The 20,240-nt window shown below is 31.7% G+C and overlaps 2 protein-coding genes and 1 long non-coding RNA gene across 3 annotated transcripts in view; 2 read left to right on the forward strand and 1 right to left on the reverse strand.

The window, feature by feature from the left end:
- LOC114943825 (uncharacterized) lies at positions 1–5,709 on the forward strand. Its single transcript, XM_085489584.1, is given in 6 exon segments — positions 1–179; positions 1,279–1,611; positions 2,168–2,415; positions 2,417–2,791; positions 5,044–5,266; positions 5,388–5,709. Coding segments are annotated over 6 exon segments (1,452 nt in total). The 5' UTR covers positions 1–95; the 3' UTR covers positions 5,577–5,709.
- LOC114943824 (Dachs ligand with SH3s) lies at positions 5,495–16,494 on the reverse strand. Its single transcript, XM_029319551.2, is given in 6 exon segments — positions 5,495–6,536; positions 6,683–6,698; positions 6,700–6,951; positions 7,525–7,887; positions 14,433–14,668; positions 15,975–16,494. Coding segments are annotated over 6 exon segments (1,197 nt in total). The 5' UTR covers positions 16,024–16,494; the 3' UTR covers positions 5,495–6,255.
- LOC114943826 (uncharacterized) overlaps positions 10,647–20,240 on the forward strand; it is an 18,381-nt gene continuing 8,787 nt past the window's right edge. Inside the window, exon 1 of the long non-coding RNA XR_003822085.2 lies at positions 10,647–10,929. This is a non-coding gene — a long non-coding RNA (uncharacterized LOC114943826). The remainder of the gene's footprint in view (positions 10,930–20,240) is intronic.

Below are 20,240 nucleotides of genomic sequence, written 5' to 3' on the forward strand. Positions count from 1 at the left end.
CTTGATAGATCGGTCGATCTTCGGCAAGAGAAACGAGCACATCATCGGGAGGTTATCAGTAGAGCAATAAAATATACTGTACACACCAACAAACGATGATGTTTCGCGAACAGACGGATAACGAGAGGGTTGATTACAAAAACAAAGCCGACGGTCACGCGATAAATAATCATCGCAAGGCATGTGATATCTGTACGCACGAGATCGCGAACAACAAAACACACACACACACACACACACACACACACACACACATATATATATATATATAATATATATATATATATATATATATATATATAAATGTTTCATTTTAATTAATAATTAATATAATCGAATCCATCTCTGAAAAATATTTCATATAAAAATTGGAAGGTTTCGAAAGGGAAAAAGTTAATGTGTATAATTTTAAGATCCTCGCCGCGGCCTTGTTGGATAGTTATGACGTCAAGCGAGGAAGCACATCTCTCAGAAGCCATTTTTAAATGAAAAGATATTTCAATGAAACACTACTTCAGATAGCTATACTTAGCACACTTTTAAAATACCTTTTTTAAAAACTATTCTTTTCCTTTGACAGTCAATTAACAACCGTAAAATACCAGCAAATACCGATATATAATTGTTACATTGCTATAATAAAACGGAATATAACAGGTAATATAACGTGTACGTTACATGTAACATCTATGTTAGTTGTAATTTCCCACTCATAGATGTAACATTTTAATATAACATATATTACATTGTAGTTATATTGTAATTAACATATATCCCAAGATAGCACTGACTTATCAATACATCAATGTTATTTGGTATATAATTACAATACAACTACAATGTAATATATGTTATATTAAAATGTTACATCCATGAGTGGGAAATTACAACTAACATGGATGTTACATGTAACGTATACGTTATGTTACCTGTTATATTCCGTTTTATTATAGCAATGTAACAATTATATATCGGTGTTTGCTGGGATGTAGCATGCTTAAGTATATAACATTTATATACTGTGTTTGCTGGGATGATATCGTGATATTAGACAAAATGTTCGTTTTTTGACTGTAATAATTTTCTGTCATGATCTCAATAATTTTCTACAAGAATAATGAGAGGAAACAATTGATGTAAAGAATAAACATACCTGTATATAGCTATTTTTAATTAAAAGCATGCAATTTACAATTAACAGCTACAAATTAATATATCAAATTTAATTATATTTTATTAAGTGAAAAATAATATATAAAAGAAACTATGGTGTTGCAGGAATTGAATTATTCTCATCTTGAATGGAAATATTCAGATAATAATAACATAATGCAGAAAAGAAAAGAACTCCCTAGTGAAATTACAGATGAGACAGAAGATGTAGAACAGGAAATTGATGAAGACGAGGAGGATGGCGCAGATGCACAGAAAATAAATACAAATAACGAAAAGGAAGAAGGAAAAAACGATCAGAATGATGCACCGATTGGAGAATGTGCAATTTGTCACATTATCATCGACAACATAAATTTCAGCGAAAGTATTGCCGATTCCAAGCAAAAATCGTGCGAAAACTATTTATTGTGTCAACGTTGCGTACGAAAATTTTCAGTCCAAGGTATTAGGTTAATAAAAAACTCAGTATCATTATATACATATGAGCTAAAATAATTTTTCAGAAAATTTTTTTGTGTCTTCTCTTTTAAACTTTTAAACTTTTTAAAATCTTTAGACGCAAATGTGATCACGAAGTTGATACTCTTACGATCCAATATTATTTCTTAAGGCTCCTGGCTCCCTCAAGTAGCAAACTGACGTCATTCAATGTTAAAATAATATTATTTTGATGTTTAGTCAGTTTGCTATCTGGTTCTGACCAATCATATTGGAATTGTGGACTTAGCCTCATATATTACAATCATTTTACAGCTATTAATGGTTTATAAAGGAAAAGAGATATTTTCAGAATGTGCTAAAACTATATATATGAAGTAGTGCTGTTTCATTGAAATATTTTTTCGTTTCAAAATGACATCTAATAAGAATTTTTAGCGTGTTTTCTCGTGTCTGACGTCACAATCTAACATGGCCGTGGTGAGGATCCGCAGGAGCCTTTATAATCTCAAGCTCAATGCATTTTTTAAATAGAATTATATACTAAAAAAAGAATCTCAATTTTCGTATTTGTATAGAGCATTTTCAGTCTCGAAGATTGCATACAAGTTTCTCACAGAACAGAGATCACAGTGATCTCTCGAGAAAAACACACGACAGACCGATCGTGATGTATTTACAATCACCGTCATCTCATCCCGCATTGAAATTGCGTCGCAATCGGTGGGCCTATAACTTGAACAAAACAATGCACGAGGCGATAGACGATGACGAAGAATCAGATACGATTTCGTACGCGATAGGTTGATCGGGAAAATCCACAGCAAACGAGGAGTTATGAAAGGCAGAGCCAATATCAGCATGGCTACCTGGCAACAACTAAGAGACCCGATGCAACAATAACAGAACGATATGCCTCTGAGACGAAGATGAGAAGTTTCATTCCGGCGTCTTCCTCCATCGAATGTTCTCGCAGACCCATACGCTGTCCCCGTCTTGATTGCTCAATCAATGTCGCCTTCTCATCGCTCACCCATCACTTCCTCTTCGATCATCCTGAGGTGCCTGTCCTCAATGTCGAGCCTGGCGCGGAGAGTACGCTCATCATTAGTTATGGAGCTCTCTCCTGCAATTCAAGTCGGTGTCTGGCTCTCCTGTTGGTGTCCGGCAAACTCTCGTTAGTTATACTTTGGATTGATTTTTTATTGCTGCATTCATTCACTAGTGCGCACTGGTGTAATAACCCAGACAACACGATGTCTAAAAGTGGCGCATAAAACAGCTTTAAACAGACTTTAAGAAATCTTATGATATGATATCCAAAAGACGCCTTAAAGACATCTTAAAGATGTCTTATGCACCAATTTGAGACATGGTCCCAGCAAACACAATATATAAATGTTATATACTTAAGCATGTTACATGTAACGTATATGTTAGTTGTAATTTCCCACTCATAGATGTAACATTTTTAATATTACATATATTACATTGTAGTTATATTGTCATTATATCCCAAGATAGCACTGACTTATCAATACATCAATGTGCTATTTGGTATATAATTACAATATAACTACAATGTAATATATGTTATATTAAAATGTTACATCTATGAGTGGAAATTACAACTAACATAGGATGTTACATGTAACGTACACGTTATATTACCTGTTATATTCCGTTTTATTATAGCAATGTAACAATTATATATCGGTGTTTGCTGGGGTGTTGTCTGGGAAGAAGTTTGTTCTTCATTGCTGCACTATAGTGAACTGGTGCAATACATCAAAGTGAGACAAGTATATTTATTTCACTCTAACTTACTGCACCAGTATACATTAGTTCACCAGTGTAGCAATAAAGAACAAAACCTAAGTTAGAGTGAGATATATATTTGTCCCACTTTAACTTATTACATCAGTGTGTATTAGTTAACCATTAGTTTGCAGCAATAGAAAACAAACTATTTTATCATATCCACATTTATATTATTGCACATAAAAAATATGATAAATTCGATATATGTGTAGCAGTATTTCTTGTAAAAAGTTTTCTTATAAGTAATCTTAAAATATCGAGATAGATACCTAACAAACTACCTATAGTATATAAATGTTATATACGAGGGCAGTTCGATAAGTACTTAGCCTCATCGTCCGATGGTGCCAGTATCGCAAGAGAGTTTTACTATCGTGTAGTACATTCTCGTAGACGGCTACTGTCAAAATTTCAGCCGAATCGGACTCGTAGTTTTGTTTTGACCGTGTGTGGAAGTGGGCGTATCCGCGGATTTTAGAAAAATGGAAAAAGAGCAATATCGGTCGGTGATTCGATTCTTGTTTTTGGAAGAGAAATCGCGCAGCGAAATCAAAGATGTCGAAATGAAGAATCTTTGATTTCGCTGCGCAATTTCCCTTCCAAAAACAAGAATCGAATCACCGACCGATATTGCTCTTTTTCCATTTTTCTAAAATCCGCGGATACGCCCGCTTCCACACGCGGTCAAAACAAAACTACGAGTCCGATTCGGCTGAAATTTTGACAGTAGCCATCTACGAGAATGTACTACTACTACACGATAGTAAAACTCTCTTGCGATACTGGCACCATCGGGCGATGAGGCTAAGTACTTATCGGACTGCCCTCGTACTTAAGCACGTTACATGTAATGTATATGTTAGTTGTAATTTCCCACTCATACATAGATGTAACATTTTTAATATTACATATATTACATTGTAGTTATATTGTCATTATATCCCAAGATAGCACTGACTTATCAATACATCAATGTGCTATTTGGTATATAATTACAATGTTACATGTAACGTACACGTTATATTACCTGTTATATTCCGTTTTATTATAGCAATGTAACAATTATATATCGGTGTTTGCTGGGTAATGAATACAAAATTCACTAATTCTATATGAAATATGATCCCAATAAATCAATTGCCCAGATAGACATATATGGTATCAGCAGATTGCCTGCATAATGACAAAATTTTAAATTTGAAAATGCTTGCATAAACATTGAAAGATGCGTCCTCACATGACATGAGTATTATCAGCAAGTGAAATGATCTCCTAATGCTGTGAAAATTGCGAAAATATGCTGCTTGTTTTGTCAGAAATATAATAATTGCAGTTGTGCGTTTATAGTACAATGAAATATATTGCTATTTTATAAAATATACAAAATATATGTTAACAATATGACATCATAATGCATAATTAAAATTTATTAAAATGATTCGTAATTTTATGCTGTTCTAATTGCATTACAAAGTATACATAAAATGTTTGCATACTATATGTTCAAAGCATACCTGCATGTCTGTCTGGGTGATTTTTTTTATATGTTTGTATAACGTACCTGTATATTCTCAACTGGCAACTAATCGAAATTTCTGTAATAATAAGAGATTCTACAGCGAAACTGTTTGGTGGCAGTCAAATAAACCCCAAGTATCGAAATCGGTTACCTTTACCGGTGTTGGCTGCGCGTTTGCACGGCAATAATTATGCGTGTTGCGAGGAAGTACACGCCGGCGGAGAGGGCCAGTGCGAAAAAGATGTGATTATTGCCTGGGTTGCAGGATTGGATGTCGGCGATACGGTTGACAGACTTCAATGTAGCATCCAGGTATATTATATACATCAGATAAATCAAATCACTTATGAAGACAATGATATGTATAAGAGACGGGATATGGAAATAACGTTTTAAAAGATGGATGATGATATTTGATCGGCTTTTTTGATAGGCTGTGGACAGCATTGACAACCGTGGATTCCGATCGCTTACCTACACAGGTCCCGTAACATCTTTAAGAGCTGCCCAACGTCCACGCGACGTCTTTTTGGCTGGTGATTGTATAGTTCTCCATGAGGGATTGATCAGCCATATCACTTATGGCTGTACTAGTCTTAATGTAAATGTTATTGTACACTGAATCCATTTGTTACATTGTATTAGTGCGCAAAGTATACATTTGTCCTTTAATTTGTAAGTATTGTTGTTTCAAGAATGTGTATACCCATTCTAATTTCATTAAAAGAAAAATATAAAAAAAATAAACAAAGAAATGAGAAAATTGAACAGATTATGTTCGAACAATTTTTCTTGCTTAGCTTTTAAAAATGTCCTTTAATTTTTAGACCAATTAATATTACATTTACTCTTCTTTTTACATTTCTTGGAACTTCTGAAAAGTAGATATTTAATAGTAGCACAGTTTAAGGTATAGTCTGACGACACTTAAATCATGGGGATGTTGTATCTCCTCACTCTTGTAGTTAGCCAAGTGTCTGGAATCTAGTACCGGTTTAGTTAGATCGTTAGATCCAACACTTTTGCTTTTTCTAGGTCCTGGGAGATTTAGGAACATACATCTTCTAGCTCTGTATTTTTTAGAAATGAATGATGAACTGGTACGATAATGTATGTATGCTGTTTTCTTTAAATAAAATAGAATGAATATTTAAATAAAATATAAATTATATATAGTTATTACTCAATCTTTATACTCTTGACGATATATAATACAGAAATGAGAATATAAAAACAATAATGTTATTGCCAACTTAAAAAACTAAAAGCAGGCTTCACTCATATTTCATAATCAAATCCAATCATAAGCTAGTCATGGCAGGTGGTCGTGCATATGCCTTAGGAATAAAACCGTATTTGCGAGTCTTGGGCGCGTAGGCCCAAAGCCAGCCTTCTACCGTTTGATTTCCCAAATCCGCGTATATCCAATCGGCCCGTTTTACCGATAAATCATCCGGCGCCTGCGCCTTATAATCGTAAAGCACCACTAATTCTGTGCCAGTTGCCTCGTCCCGAAAATCTCGCATTCCTTTCTGTTGTAATGATTCCCCACCTCCCGTTATATTACTTCCCATACTTTTGCCTGTAAAATATAAGTGATGTTAATCCAAAAATCAATGAAAACACTTTATTAAAATTTTGCTCTGTCATACTTCATTCAATATGTACATATTTCCTACGATGTAAAATTTTGCCAAAAATAGACAATTTAACGATTAAAGAGCCAACCTGGGCTATGAGTTTCCTGTGGATGGTGTATTCGTAGTGACAGTAGTGGCAGTTGTAGTGGCAGTCGTGTAAGAATGAAGAACGTGACCCGGATAGACAAAACCGGACGGCACAAAACCCTCATTACCGTCGCAATGTCGAAGCACCCAAAACCAATCTGGATCGTCGCGATTCAGTACTGTCACGAATTCACCCCTTTCAACACTGACGTCATTCTCATCCCGCGCCACGAATGTGTAAAGGACAATATATCTTCCAGCTGATGGATCCTGTTGAATATACGAGATTACAATTGTTTCTTACCCATACATTTCATTAAATAAGATTAATATCTAAAGTATATACTTTCTAGTAACGCAGGATACTTTCTGTTAGAGAGCCAGGATACCTTCTGTTAGAGAGGTAGTAAGAGAGTGGCAAACTTTATCACGTGACCCTCCTTTTTCTGATTGGTTTGAGGTGTCAGAGCTACTGTGTTGATATTGATGTATACAGAATTAAATAGGTTATTTGGAGGTTAATATTATTGGGTCTTAAATAATTGTTTTTTTTTAAAACAATTATTACAATTTTTATAAAACAATGATTAGAGACCCAATAACATCACGAATTAAACCTCTAAATAACCTATTTCTGTATACATCAATATCAACACAATATACAAGAGTTTGCCACTCTTTTTTCCTATCAGGCTCTCTACCTTCTGTAGATGGTAAACTTTTAAAAAACTTAAAAACTTGAAAAGCTATGTAAAGTAATTGTCCTACACTCTGAAGATAAAATGAAAAAGCTAAGCAGTGTTCCAACTACAAATCAACGCTGTGTAACACACTCTGTGTTACCTTGAAGAAAGGATGCACATCTGGCTGAGACGATATAGTCTGTATGGAATTCTGAGATTGCGTGATATTGGAGCAATTGACGTTGAGGTCCGCGGTGGTAATATTATTTCGCGTGTGACTTTCGCAATCTGATGCCGAGCCGGTATCGGTCTGTTGCGTCTCCTGCAAACGGCCTGTGTTAAGAAGATCGCAATCGTTTTCGCTGGATCGTGGCAGCTTCTTCTTTACATTATTAGCCAGTGCCAATTCCGCGAGTGGCGATGTATACGGTGCACAATACGAGTGCGGCACGAAGCCTTCCATACGAGTATCAGCCGCTATTACGTATACCCAATCGTTTTCCCTGTAAAGGACATTCACTACCTAAAACGCAAAAGATATGTTAGTACAGTATATAGTCTAGACTGATATCTTTTAAAATAGCTTTTCAGATGATTATATATATATCTTTTAAAAATTCTACAAAGCTATCTTCAATTAAATGTTTTTAGACATCTTTTAGTTGACTTTTAAATATCTTTAAAAAGTATATCTTAAAGATTTCTTTAAAGAGATATCTTTTAGATTTCTACTTTGATGACTTGGTGACTTATTTGATGTTATTTGGGTCTCTGTTTATTGTTGAAGTCTTATAGCGTCAGGTACGTGACACTCGGAAGCATACTAAGGGCCGCTTGTTCCAACTTCTTTGTAAGTTTTATACATATACATATACATATACATATATGTATATATATATATATATATATATATATATTAAGAGACACGGTAGTGTCTCGCGCCTAATTACCGGCATCGCCAAATGAGGCACACCGTGTATCTTTCAAGAGACACGGTAGTGTCTCGCGCCCAATTACTGGCATCGCCGAACGAGACACACCGTGTATCTTAACGCTAATCGGACGATTGCGTCTATTATAAATTTCGAATGCTCAATAACGGCTGAAACAATCGAGTTTATATTAGACTTAATCGATAGATTGAGTTCAAATTATATAATGAAAGTGTCTTTATTTCTACTCTACGTATTTTGTAAGCGGAAATATCATAATGCAAAGTCTAATTATGAAAAATTTTTTGTAAGAAACGTCAACATAAGTTTGTTGGCGTCCGTCGACATGTTCAGACGTGTTTCGTCCGAAAGAATTTTTTCCTTTCTGGTCCATTGTGGACCTTATTAGAACTTATGGCTGGCAAAGAAAAGCCAAGTCTGGCTTATATAGGCTTCTAAACCGAAGAAGAAGAAACGTCATCATCGTTCACGCAACATAGTAGTATCCCAGACAGCACCAAGCCCAAAATTAGCGCATAAGATATTATTAAGAAATCTTTAAGACAGCTTTAAGAAATCTTATAATATGATATCCGAAAGACATCTTAAACATATTTTAAAGATATCTTATGCGCCGATTTTGGATTTGGTTCTGTCTGGGATCGTACTACACGTATTCACACGTATACAATACATGCGTACACATATATCACATGTATACAACACATAGAATAGATGCATGTGTATTAATGTTGTACGTCTCTCACGATTCACAACAGATGGCATTAGTGCTCTGCGATATTGACAGCGTGCGGGGTTATGTATCCAATACACGCTGACGTGTGGGGTTATTTGCACGCATTGATATCTCTTGACATGTACACGGACCGGCAGGAATGGTGTCCGGCGTCAGATTTCAGATGTGTGTATACGTGTATAACAGCCGAAAATCATATGCACACATACGTAGCGCGACATTGTATGTGTCGCTTGAAGCGGGGCGGAGATCAAGGAGCGAAGGAGAAAGTAGTAGGGGGTATTCATATATTGCATCTCTCTCAAACATCGTATGATCGAGAGAGAAAGCAATACAAGACGTGGTGTCATTTAGTGGTGTCCAATAGCTGTCTCACTTACTCGAATTACTATGAATTGAAGGCTTAGATATAGGAGACATATAGCGTTTTCGATTGGGAAAAAGTTAGTGCGCACCAGTGCGCACTCAGTTCACACGAACACTGGACAAGTTCCATGGGTTGCACTGAATAGTGCAGATGAAAAAGAACACGCCGAAATTTTCAGTGCCACTTGAGTTGATTAGATTCCGGGAAGAACGAAAAAGTAACCTCGACATCTTGTGTTCAGTTAAGTAATGATTTTTATTATATGTAATTAAATATAGAAGATGATCAAGAATATCACGTATTTATCAATAATTGTATGCATTTCATTTTTTGGAAAGAAATCTGATTGCTGAAAACCATCTATTAATTGCTCACATGTTTCTGGACACATTTTGAAGTGCCTACAAAACTATGACAAATATAAAAATTATTATTATTCAGTATAAAAATGCTATTACATTAAGTACATTAATTATATTTTAAAAAAGGGTATAGGTTCGATGTTTATATAAGAAGATATAACACTTACGGTGTCATTATCCATTTTTTTCACACATTCTACATAATTTACAGTTTTTGGAATTATTCTTCTAGTTCGAAGAGTTGTAATTATTTCTTCTTGCTCGCTTGAACTAGAAGAAGATTCCAAAAATGTCTCCAAAATATTAAAGAGAGCCAAATTCGAATTGCTCATTATGTCGAATTTTCGTTCAAAAGAATGCCCTACTGCTTGCATGCATCCAGTGCACTGAACTGGCACCGTCAAAATATCTCGTGCCACTTAGTGCGCACTATGCGAGTGTTGTGCGTTCAAACGAACACGCAACACTAGCCAAGTGCGTATTGGCACTACCAATCGAACACGCGCCTGACATTCAGTGCAGCCAGTGCACCCCAATCGAAAACGCTAATAGATTGGTCCCTACCGTAGGAGGCAGCGTTGAAAGATCTAAAGGACAGAGAGATGATTCCGGGGCTCTCTGTCCTTCTCTTTTTTCGTGTGGTGGGGACTGCGTAGGGATGGGTAAAAACGGAACGAGTATGCGCATAGGAGAAGTAGTCGGCATGCAGATTCCCCTCATTTCGTGTACGCTGAACGTCGATGTATAGACACAGTAGCATTACATATTAAACAATACCATTTTTATGTTCGTATATTTTTATTGTTTAATATGTAATGCTACTGTGTGTATATATCGACGTTCAGCGTACACGAAATGAGGGAAATCTGCATGCTGACTACTTTTCCTACGCGCATGCTCGTTTCGTTTTTACCCATCCCTACACAGTCCCCACCACACGAAAAAAGAGAAGTCCTTTAGGTCTTTCAACGCTGTCTCCTACGGTAGGGGCCGATCTATGTCTTTTATATCTATGATTGAAGGAGTGCGAGTGAGACAGCTATACGGACATGCGCGGGTCGCGCTTGTCTATCAGTGTCTCGTTCCCTCCGTCGTACATTTCTGACGTCGGACACCATTCCTGCCGGTCAGTGTACACACATAACAGGTACGTGTCTTTTGATATTTATTTATAATATAATATACTATATTTTTTCATATAAATATCTATTTTCTTGTTACGCAATCATCCTATTATTTTTTTATAAGATTAACATACACATATAAGATTAACAACATTATATTTTTATGAAAAAATAATAGGATAATTGCGTAACAAGAAAATAGATTATAATATTATTATGAAAAAAATATAGTATATTACATATAATATGGTATTGCATATCACATGTATTTAGTAAGTATATAAATGCATATTTATATTTTGATATTTGCAACTACTTTCTTGTTACGTTACCATTTTAAATTATTTCTTTTATAATAATAACTACTTTCTTGCTACACTATTTCTTTTTTTATAAGTACATAATTATAGATGTAAAATAAGGAAGCAATCTTTACTAATAATAATGATTGATATACGTATGAAAGATGTAGTACGATGGTAGCATTGCAGAAAATTATTATAAAAGAAATAGTATAAGATGATGACGTAACATAATAAAAGTAACAAATATCAAAAAGTTGCAAATATTATCATATAAATATATATTTATGAAAGAATATGTTTGTGATATACTAAATATGATATGCAATACTGCACTTATATGTGATTATATTATGAAAATATTTTTTCATATAATATATCTATTTTCTTGTTACGCAATCATCCTATTATTTTTTCATAAGATTAACAGTTATATTCTTAAAATAATGATTAGTTTGATAACATACAAAAATGAATGATATATAATCTCTAAAAACTTACCTTTAAAAAAAGGTAAAAAAGGTGCCCAGTTAACGGCATGTCAGTAACAAAAAATTACTTATTGCAAACCCACATAGAATCCTATAAAAAATTAATCATTGCAAACCCATATAGAATTCTATGAAAAATTAATCATTGCAAACCCATGTAGAATTTTATGCAAAATAAACCATTGCAAACCTATGTAGAAAATTGTATGAAAAATTATCCATTGTAAACCCATGTAGAATCTTACCACAAAAGTAATGATATAAAAAAAAAATTGCGCCAAGTGAAAGTAGAAACTTGTACCAGTGGAAAATTAAAATTGCAAACATATATAGAGTATAATGGACTAGTAAATTAATATAATAGTAAATTAATATAAAATAAAAAAAAAATTAGTTAAAAAAACTAGGGCGCGCTGCTAAGTTTCAAAATTACAATGCACCTTAAAGTTACATAAATTAATTTAACTACAAAATATATTTTAACTTCAATATGTTTTAAAGTAACAAATAAATTAATTTTAATATCATTAGGATATTATTTAGCAGCGCGCCAAGTTTTTTTAACTAAAATTTTATTTTTTTTAATTTTATATTAATTTACTAGTTCATTATACGACTCTATATATGTTTGCAATTTTAATTTTCCATTGGTACAAGTTTCTACTTTCACTTGGCGCAATTTTTTTTTGATATCATTACTTTTGTAGTAAAATTCTACATGGGTTTACAATGGATAATTTTTCATACAATTCTCTACATGAGTTTGCAATGGTTTATTTTGCATAGAATTCTACATGGGTTTGCAATGATTAATTTTTCATAGAATTCTATATGGGTTTGCAATGATTAATTTTTTATAGGATTCTACGTGGGTTTGCAATGAGTAATTTTTTATTATATATATATACACAGGGTGTCTGATGACTCACGTTTAACACGTTAATGAGAGATTTCTGAAGCGATTTGGAGACGAAGATGATTTTCAAAATTGGGAACATTAAAAAAATGATGACTTTTCTCATCATTTTCGTTGAGAAAAAATCGTCTCCAAATCGCTTCAAGAATCTCCCATTAACGTGTCAAACGAGAGTCACCGGACACCTATATATAATATATATATATATATATAATATAACAATATAATATACTCGACAGGTAGCATATATATCTTTGTCTCTCTTTTTAAAATTTATCTGAAAAGAGGCAAAAATATGCTACCTGTCGGGAAAAACTTATCAAGAAGTTGGAAAAATCGGCCTTAAAATGCTTCCCGAGTGCTCTTAAGGCGCACCAGATTAAAATTAGAACACCAGAAGGGGTTTTGGTCGGTAAAAATCCGATATATCTTCTGATCCTTCACCGAGGACTAGCTTATGCAAGATTGAGAAGGATCCGATAGTCTACATTATTATAATAATTAGTCAATTGTAGGATTCTCTGATTGGTTAATCATTCTCTGATGTGTGTTGGAACTCGCTTTGTTTGTAAGATTCCTCCCCCGAACATAAAATGTGAAATTACTTGGTGATAAAATGATTCAACACATTTCAAACAGAAATACAAAAATTTATTGGATCTTAATATAAAAACGAAAAATAAGCAACATTTAATCTGTGGAATACAAATCCCAGCTAATCATTTCTGCGAAGGCAAATGTAGGCAACAACTTTGTTTGTTAAATGGCTGCAGATGAGAAACATATTTTGTCATTGCAAACACTGTGAGCATAAATTCAGTAAATATTTCCCAACATTATTTCGCAGATTATATTGACAAAGTGGCAATGAAGTAACAAGCAGATCTGTCAAAATCGTTGATAAAAATTGATGCTAGAAACGCAGCAGATTCTGCAGATCTGACGAAAAGTTAAATTGACAACAAAAAATACACAGATGTCCCAAAAGTAGTTAAAAAGATTATATATACGTTTTTTCAAAATATGAATTGACTAACAAAAATATACATTTATACATTAGATTATTTTTACTTTTTTTCAATTATGAATTATTAAATGTTTTTTGTTTTTTTCTTTTTTACTTAATTATTTTTCTTCGATTTGCTGAGCATTTGGCGCAAATCTGTTTAGTTTGCGATTGACAAATTTATTCTCAGTTTGTTGCGTCAATTTGTCGTCGTACTGTTAGTGACAGATCTGCTCTGGAGTTACACCCAACTTTTGATGTTAGGATATGTTTTCAACTTTTGGTTGCAATTGGGGCGCACTCGAGGACACAGTAGGCCTTGAATTTGGTTATATTTGGCAGAAAATCGTTTCCTGATTGTTAATTCTCAAGTAAATGATTAGCTGGGAGATATATCAAAATGTTCCTTAATTAGAATAAATTTCCGTTTCCTTTCAATTTTACTTTAAATATATATCTAATCTTTTTGAGTAAGATTTATTCAATTCTTTAACGAATCTAACGTCGCGGGTTTTTAAAATCGAGAATGTTCAATCATTTTGTTTACTAGTAATTTGGTAATTATTATTATTTATTATTTATTTACCTGTTGACTAATACATTTATAGATTATTTTGAAAAAAGGATAACAAAAATAAAAGTAGAGAAAAGCAAAATTAGATATAAATATAACTCTTATATACGTATATTATAAAAATTACGATAAAATAAAAGACATGTACCACTTATAATGTATGATTTGTAATATAATTAAGGATAATGTAAAAAGAGGATTTAAAAAAATAATATTTTGCAGATTATTCTTACTGACCTGTCCCCTTTTGACTTGAAGTTCGTCGTCGACGCAGGGAGTAAAATCATGTACAATGACCATTTTGCTATCTGGAGACAGTCCATTCTCCTTTTCAATGCCAACCCTTACAAGAGTCTCAATACTCGCACTTCCAGTTATCCTTCCAGGGGGCAATGATACCCTGGTACTCAAACCAAGTCCTGCGCCTCCTGACCCAACACAGTCTTTCTCCAAATTAAAGTTATGTGCCCCAGCTATATTTTAATTAAAGATTACAATTACTAAATTTTGCACACAAAAGATTTTTAATTAAAAAAAAAACATTTTCTTTTAAATCTTACGATTTTCCTAAACAACTTTTTAAATATTTTGCAATATAAATATATTTTTGAATTAAAAACAAAAAAAATTATTTTGAAGACATTTTCTTTCTGATAAAATGATAAAAATTATTTCAAAAATAAAATAATGATTTTTCTATTCCAGACAGTAACGTTTTAAAAAAATATTGAAAATATACATATTAGACATCTTTAAAATATTTTTAAAGATGTCAGTATTACTTTTCTATAAAAAAATGTGCATTTTAAAGATTAAACTAAATATACTAAAATTGTACCTACTTGGAACATTGAACGCGTATTTTTAAAGTATAAGTAGATAAAGTATTGTATACATATGTTTATCTCATACAACATTAAAAGATTGTAGAAATATCGCAGACATCTAAGAAAAATAAGGAAACATTTATTGTAACTTTGTAAATTTATTCTGTTTGCACCTGTAAAAAAATATAAACAAAAATGTAAGCAAATATGTAAACAAAAATGTAAACAAAAATATACTCAGATATCCGGCTACTTTAATTTTAATCGCTTTTTCCTAATTTTATATAATTCTCATAACAAATCTTAAATACGAGATAGATAGCACATCGCGAGTCGTATAGCGGTAAATAAAGGAACTAACGATTACTAATACTGTTTTTTTATAATATTTTTTGGAATGTTGCCGTAACATTTTTCTCATAAAATATTACAGTTACATGTTCTTATAATATCTCTTTAATATTACGTTACAACTTGTAATATTATAACATATTGCTGTAATATAATTGAAATGTTGTATGAGTATAAACATTTTTAAAACGTCTAAATATAAATATAAATATACTTTGAACATGCAATAATAGATATTCTGTGTTGTCTGGGAAAATACATTTTTAAAAATAATACATATATGCTAATGTGTGATTAACTTGAAATTGTGCGAAAGTATTACGCAACATGTTGCATTTTAGAAAAAAAAATCGAAATTTGTGCGTAAAATCGGTGCTTGAACTCAGCTTGGATCTCTTCTCTTCGGAGGAGTTTAAGCTAGAAGCTGCATAACCGGTCTCGAGCAACAGGTGATCGAGGAAGCAAGAGCTATATATGACAACTGGGCCCTTGTGTGCACGATCGAATATCAAACCACCGCTACTAATGCACTTCGTTCACCTCGATCTTTTTCTCTCTCCTCTCTTTTTCCCTATATATATATTATATGCTATTTACTTACGTTTTTTCTTCTTTCCACGACGTATGCGTACGGGACATAGAAAAGCCATTCTGCGCGGTTTGTCGTCTCTCGGAGCCCGCTATCGCTCTGAAGTCTCTCACATTTCCAGTTCACGCTCCGGGTTCAACCCGGGTTCAATTACCTGTCTATCGCGATCTGGACAAAATGCGCGCCGCATCCGTCCTCGCTGCCCGGTTATACGGGAAATAGATGAATTATGGTAAGGTGTAGTCTGAGGGGAATCTCGTTTGCGACTCGAGAAATGAAGCTTGACGTGCGAAAAGACACCTCTTGCGACGACGAACGGATGCGCTCTCTGCGTTCTCTCTCTCTCTTTCTCTTTCCCTCTCTTTCCCTTCTTTTCTCTTTCTCTCTCTGTCTTATTGGATCCTCGGGCAGGACTAGATGATAAGATTTAGTAGATAGAGAACACTATAGGACATAAACAGTGACATTCCGGAATAGGATGCTTTCCAGGAATGTACACACAGGAATGAAGTAAAGTTTGAAAGTTTTTTAAAAATTTAAAAAATTTTAAACTTTAAAAAGCTATATATGCGAAGTGATTGCACTACACTCTGGTGGTGAAGTAAAAAAGCTAAGCAGCATTCCACTGTGTAATACCGTGTCACAGTCGGTCTGGAATAAAGAAATGAAATATATATTTATAAAAATGGAGAGATCAAATAAATAAAATTGCTCCATAACTGAAAAATATAATAAATATATTACCATTTATTAAGGAAAAAATTCATATATAATTAAATATAAATATATACAATTATTATATATATTTGTCTTTATTATAATTATATATAGACTTTCTTATAAAAAAAATAAGAAAAATTTAAAGAAATGAAAAAAATTTCTCAAGTAATCATTACACAACATATTAATTGCTTATATCATATACATATAAATTTATTTCTCCAAATTATACTTTTTTGACAAAATAATGCAAAAATTATTTTTTTATTTTTTCAATTTTCTTCTTATTTTTCCTGTATTTGTATATAATCAAAAATTATACAAAAAAAAAGAAAAGATATATGGACATATTTTATATAGAAATTAGAAATAAGTGACCGAACTTTAAAAGTATATTTTATTCACCGTGAAGGATGAAAAAAATATATCTCGTTTTTTTTCTAGGTTTTCACATTCTATATGTATGAAATTTTCTTTAATCTTTTATATTTGAAAAATAATTTGTACTTGTATAAAAGCGATAATAAAAAGATCAGGAAGATAATAAAATATATAGAATATAATGCTTTTTCGTAAATATTATTACTGTTAATATACGGAATAATCCTTTAAAAAAGTATATCTAAATTTAGAAAAAAGTGGGATAATGTCCAAAAAATGAAATTTTTAAAATTTAAAGCATGTTGAGATATTATTTTAAATATTCATTATTTTAATAAGGAATGAGACAATGTCCTGAAAAGTTATAAGTGAGAGAAAATTCAAATTTTCGATTTTACTTGAACTAAAAGTTTGAAATCTCTTATTTTTTAAATTTCGGATCTTTCGGAATATTAATTCACTTTTCGAATTTCAGTATATTTAATTAATATAGATAATATAGATAATTTAAATAATAAAAATAATTTATATAAATTTAAAAATTAAAGCAGTATCTGCTTTTTAAAACACATATTTCTACAAAATTAATATATGTGAATAACTTAATTAAAAAATTATATTATTTATTGAGAATTATTTTTCTAGATAAACATATCTAAATATTATTTTTTAGAGAGAGAAAAAGTTAATTTTATTATTAATTTTTAATCAAATAAATAGTACTTAAGAGATCCTCAGATGTAAAAATTTGATCGAATTAAGCATGCGTAAATTTTCGAAATGATAATCAATCACATATGAGACATGTATGCAAACCTTGCTTGAAATTTAGTTTTATTGTATTCAATTAATATAAACGACGGTGGTGTATATATATATATATATATATATATGTGTGTGTGTGTGTGTGTGTGTGTGTGTGTGTGTGTGTGTGTGTGTGTATATATATATATATATATATATTCATTCTTGCTTATATAACAGAGCTCTCCTGACTTACGTTTAACAATTGCGGGTATATTACTCGGTTTCACTTCTTTTCTTTTTCAGGAAAATACTCGTGTATATATATGTACAATTATATATCGTAAAATTGTGTTGAATATTTTAGTAATATATCGTAGATTGCGGATCGACTATTTAGGTACCATTAACTTTGGTTAATATGAGACCGTATAGAAATCCTTATATAGAATATATATATATATATATATATATATATATATATATATATATATATATATATATATATTTGTATCCTTCAGGCGTACAGAATTCACGAGAGTTTAACGAAGGATTAGATGTATGTATATGTATGTGTATATGTGCGAAATAGATAGAAAATCGATATTCGGTACAAAATCGTCTCCATTTTTCGACTAATAAAGAGCACAACTTTATACACGTTTACGCTGAAGACGACACTTTGAGAAGGAGCGAGTCGCTCTTTATATTAATAGAGTTTCATTATATATATATTATTGTTGGAAAAATTTATCGCTGTGAGATATATAATCTCGATTAATAAAATCCACAGGTAGCAAGCGTACGTCATTTTGACGCCGACTGACGTCATAGACGTCAAAATGACGTACGCTTGCTAACGTCATTTTGATGTTTAATCGATGTCAAGATAACGTCATTAGACATTGAGTGACGTCCATTTTAACTGTTTAATGACGTCAGTTTTTTTACTTGGGATCTCGTATATATGTATATTCTCTCTATAATTTATGCCTCCGCATAATCCCTTTTGCGATTATGAGGGCGATAGAACACTTGAAAAAGGAGCGATCGATTTCTCTTCGTTTCTTCTTCTTTTCCCTCGCAATGAAGGAGAAAATTTACAAAAAATTCGAGAGAGAACAAGAGGTCAGACTTTGTACTTTCGTATTGCACTTTGTCAATGTTTATCTCAATGACATGCTGAAGTTCTTAAGAATAATTCCTTAACGCAGTCATGAGAGACTCTCTTATTTTAAATATATTCGATTATTATATATAATTTTTTCCGTGCGATAGATAAATAAGAACGTAAATTGAAAAAATATACAACTGAGTACAAAAGAGTTTTATTTTTTTTCTCACTTTCAAAACTCGCACAACGCGGTTTCGTTTAAATAATTTTCACTACAACCTTTTCTTTTTTGTATCGCTAAATAAATTCCCGCTAACAATTTTTCGGACATAACAGAACATCTCTTATTCAAAAACGACATAAAAATCTGATTGTTTATAGACGATGTCCTAATATCGTCTTAAACACGATGACTAAATAATCTCAAAAATTTTAGACGTTTAAAGAATTTTCTAAAAAAGTTATTTATAAAATGCGCCTAGAAAATTTTAGAACACCTCAAGAGAATAGAGCTAAATGACACTCTTCAAAAATTTTAAACGCCAAAAAGCGCTTAACTCTTCCTCGCAAACGCCGAGTCACAACTCATACATTGAAAATGTTTTATAAAACTTATACGATAGTGCAAACAAATTTTTAATTTATATAAAACTGTACAAATAATTTTTATTTTTAATCAGTCGATAATTTTTCAAATCAATATTTTTTATTTTAAAATAATTTTTCCTTTTAATTATCATATTTTTAAGTCGTATTTGTTTTAAAAGAAAAACATGTATAAAAGGATACACACATTATAAATATATATATATATATTTTTAAGTCATATATATTTAGAAATAAATATTGTGCAAATATTTATATATATTATTTAAATTTCTACATGTAAATTGTTTCAAATAAAGATACATGATTGTAAAGCATTTCAAAATTTTTATATATATATATATATATATGACTTAAAAATATAATAATTAAAAAGAAAATTTTTTTTTAAATAAAAATTATTGATTTGAAAAATTATCAATATATATATATATTTATTTATTTATTTATTATAACATTAATTTACAAAAAATATTTTTTTCATTATTTTAAACTAGACAAGGTTTCTTATATATTTTTAGATACTGAAAATAATGTCGTAATATAATAAGCCAATTTTTACCAGCGCGTTAAGTTCTCAAAATAATTAAGGTTTAATATGTAAAAAATGATTTTTTGTGATATTTAAGATTTTTATGATTTTTATCGTGTAGATTCCGCTGAATGTATATTTATATATAGGATGTCTCATTTTAATTGAATATAACGGAACA

This window comes from Nylanderia fulva, unplaced genomic scaffold (assembly GCF_048542155.1).
Source record: "Nylanderia fulva isolate GAGA-0341 unplaced genomic scaffold, ASM4854215v1 Scaffold88, whole genome shotgun sequence".
NCBI lineage: Eukaryota > Metazoa > Arthropoda > Insecta > Hymenoptera > Formicidae > Nylanderia > Nylanderia fulva.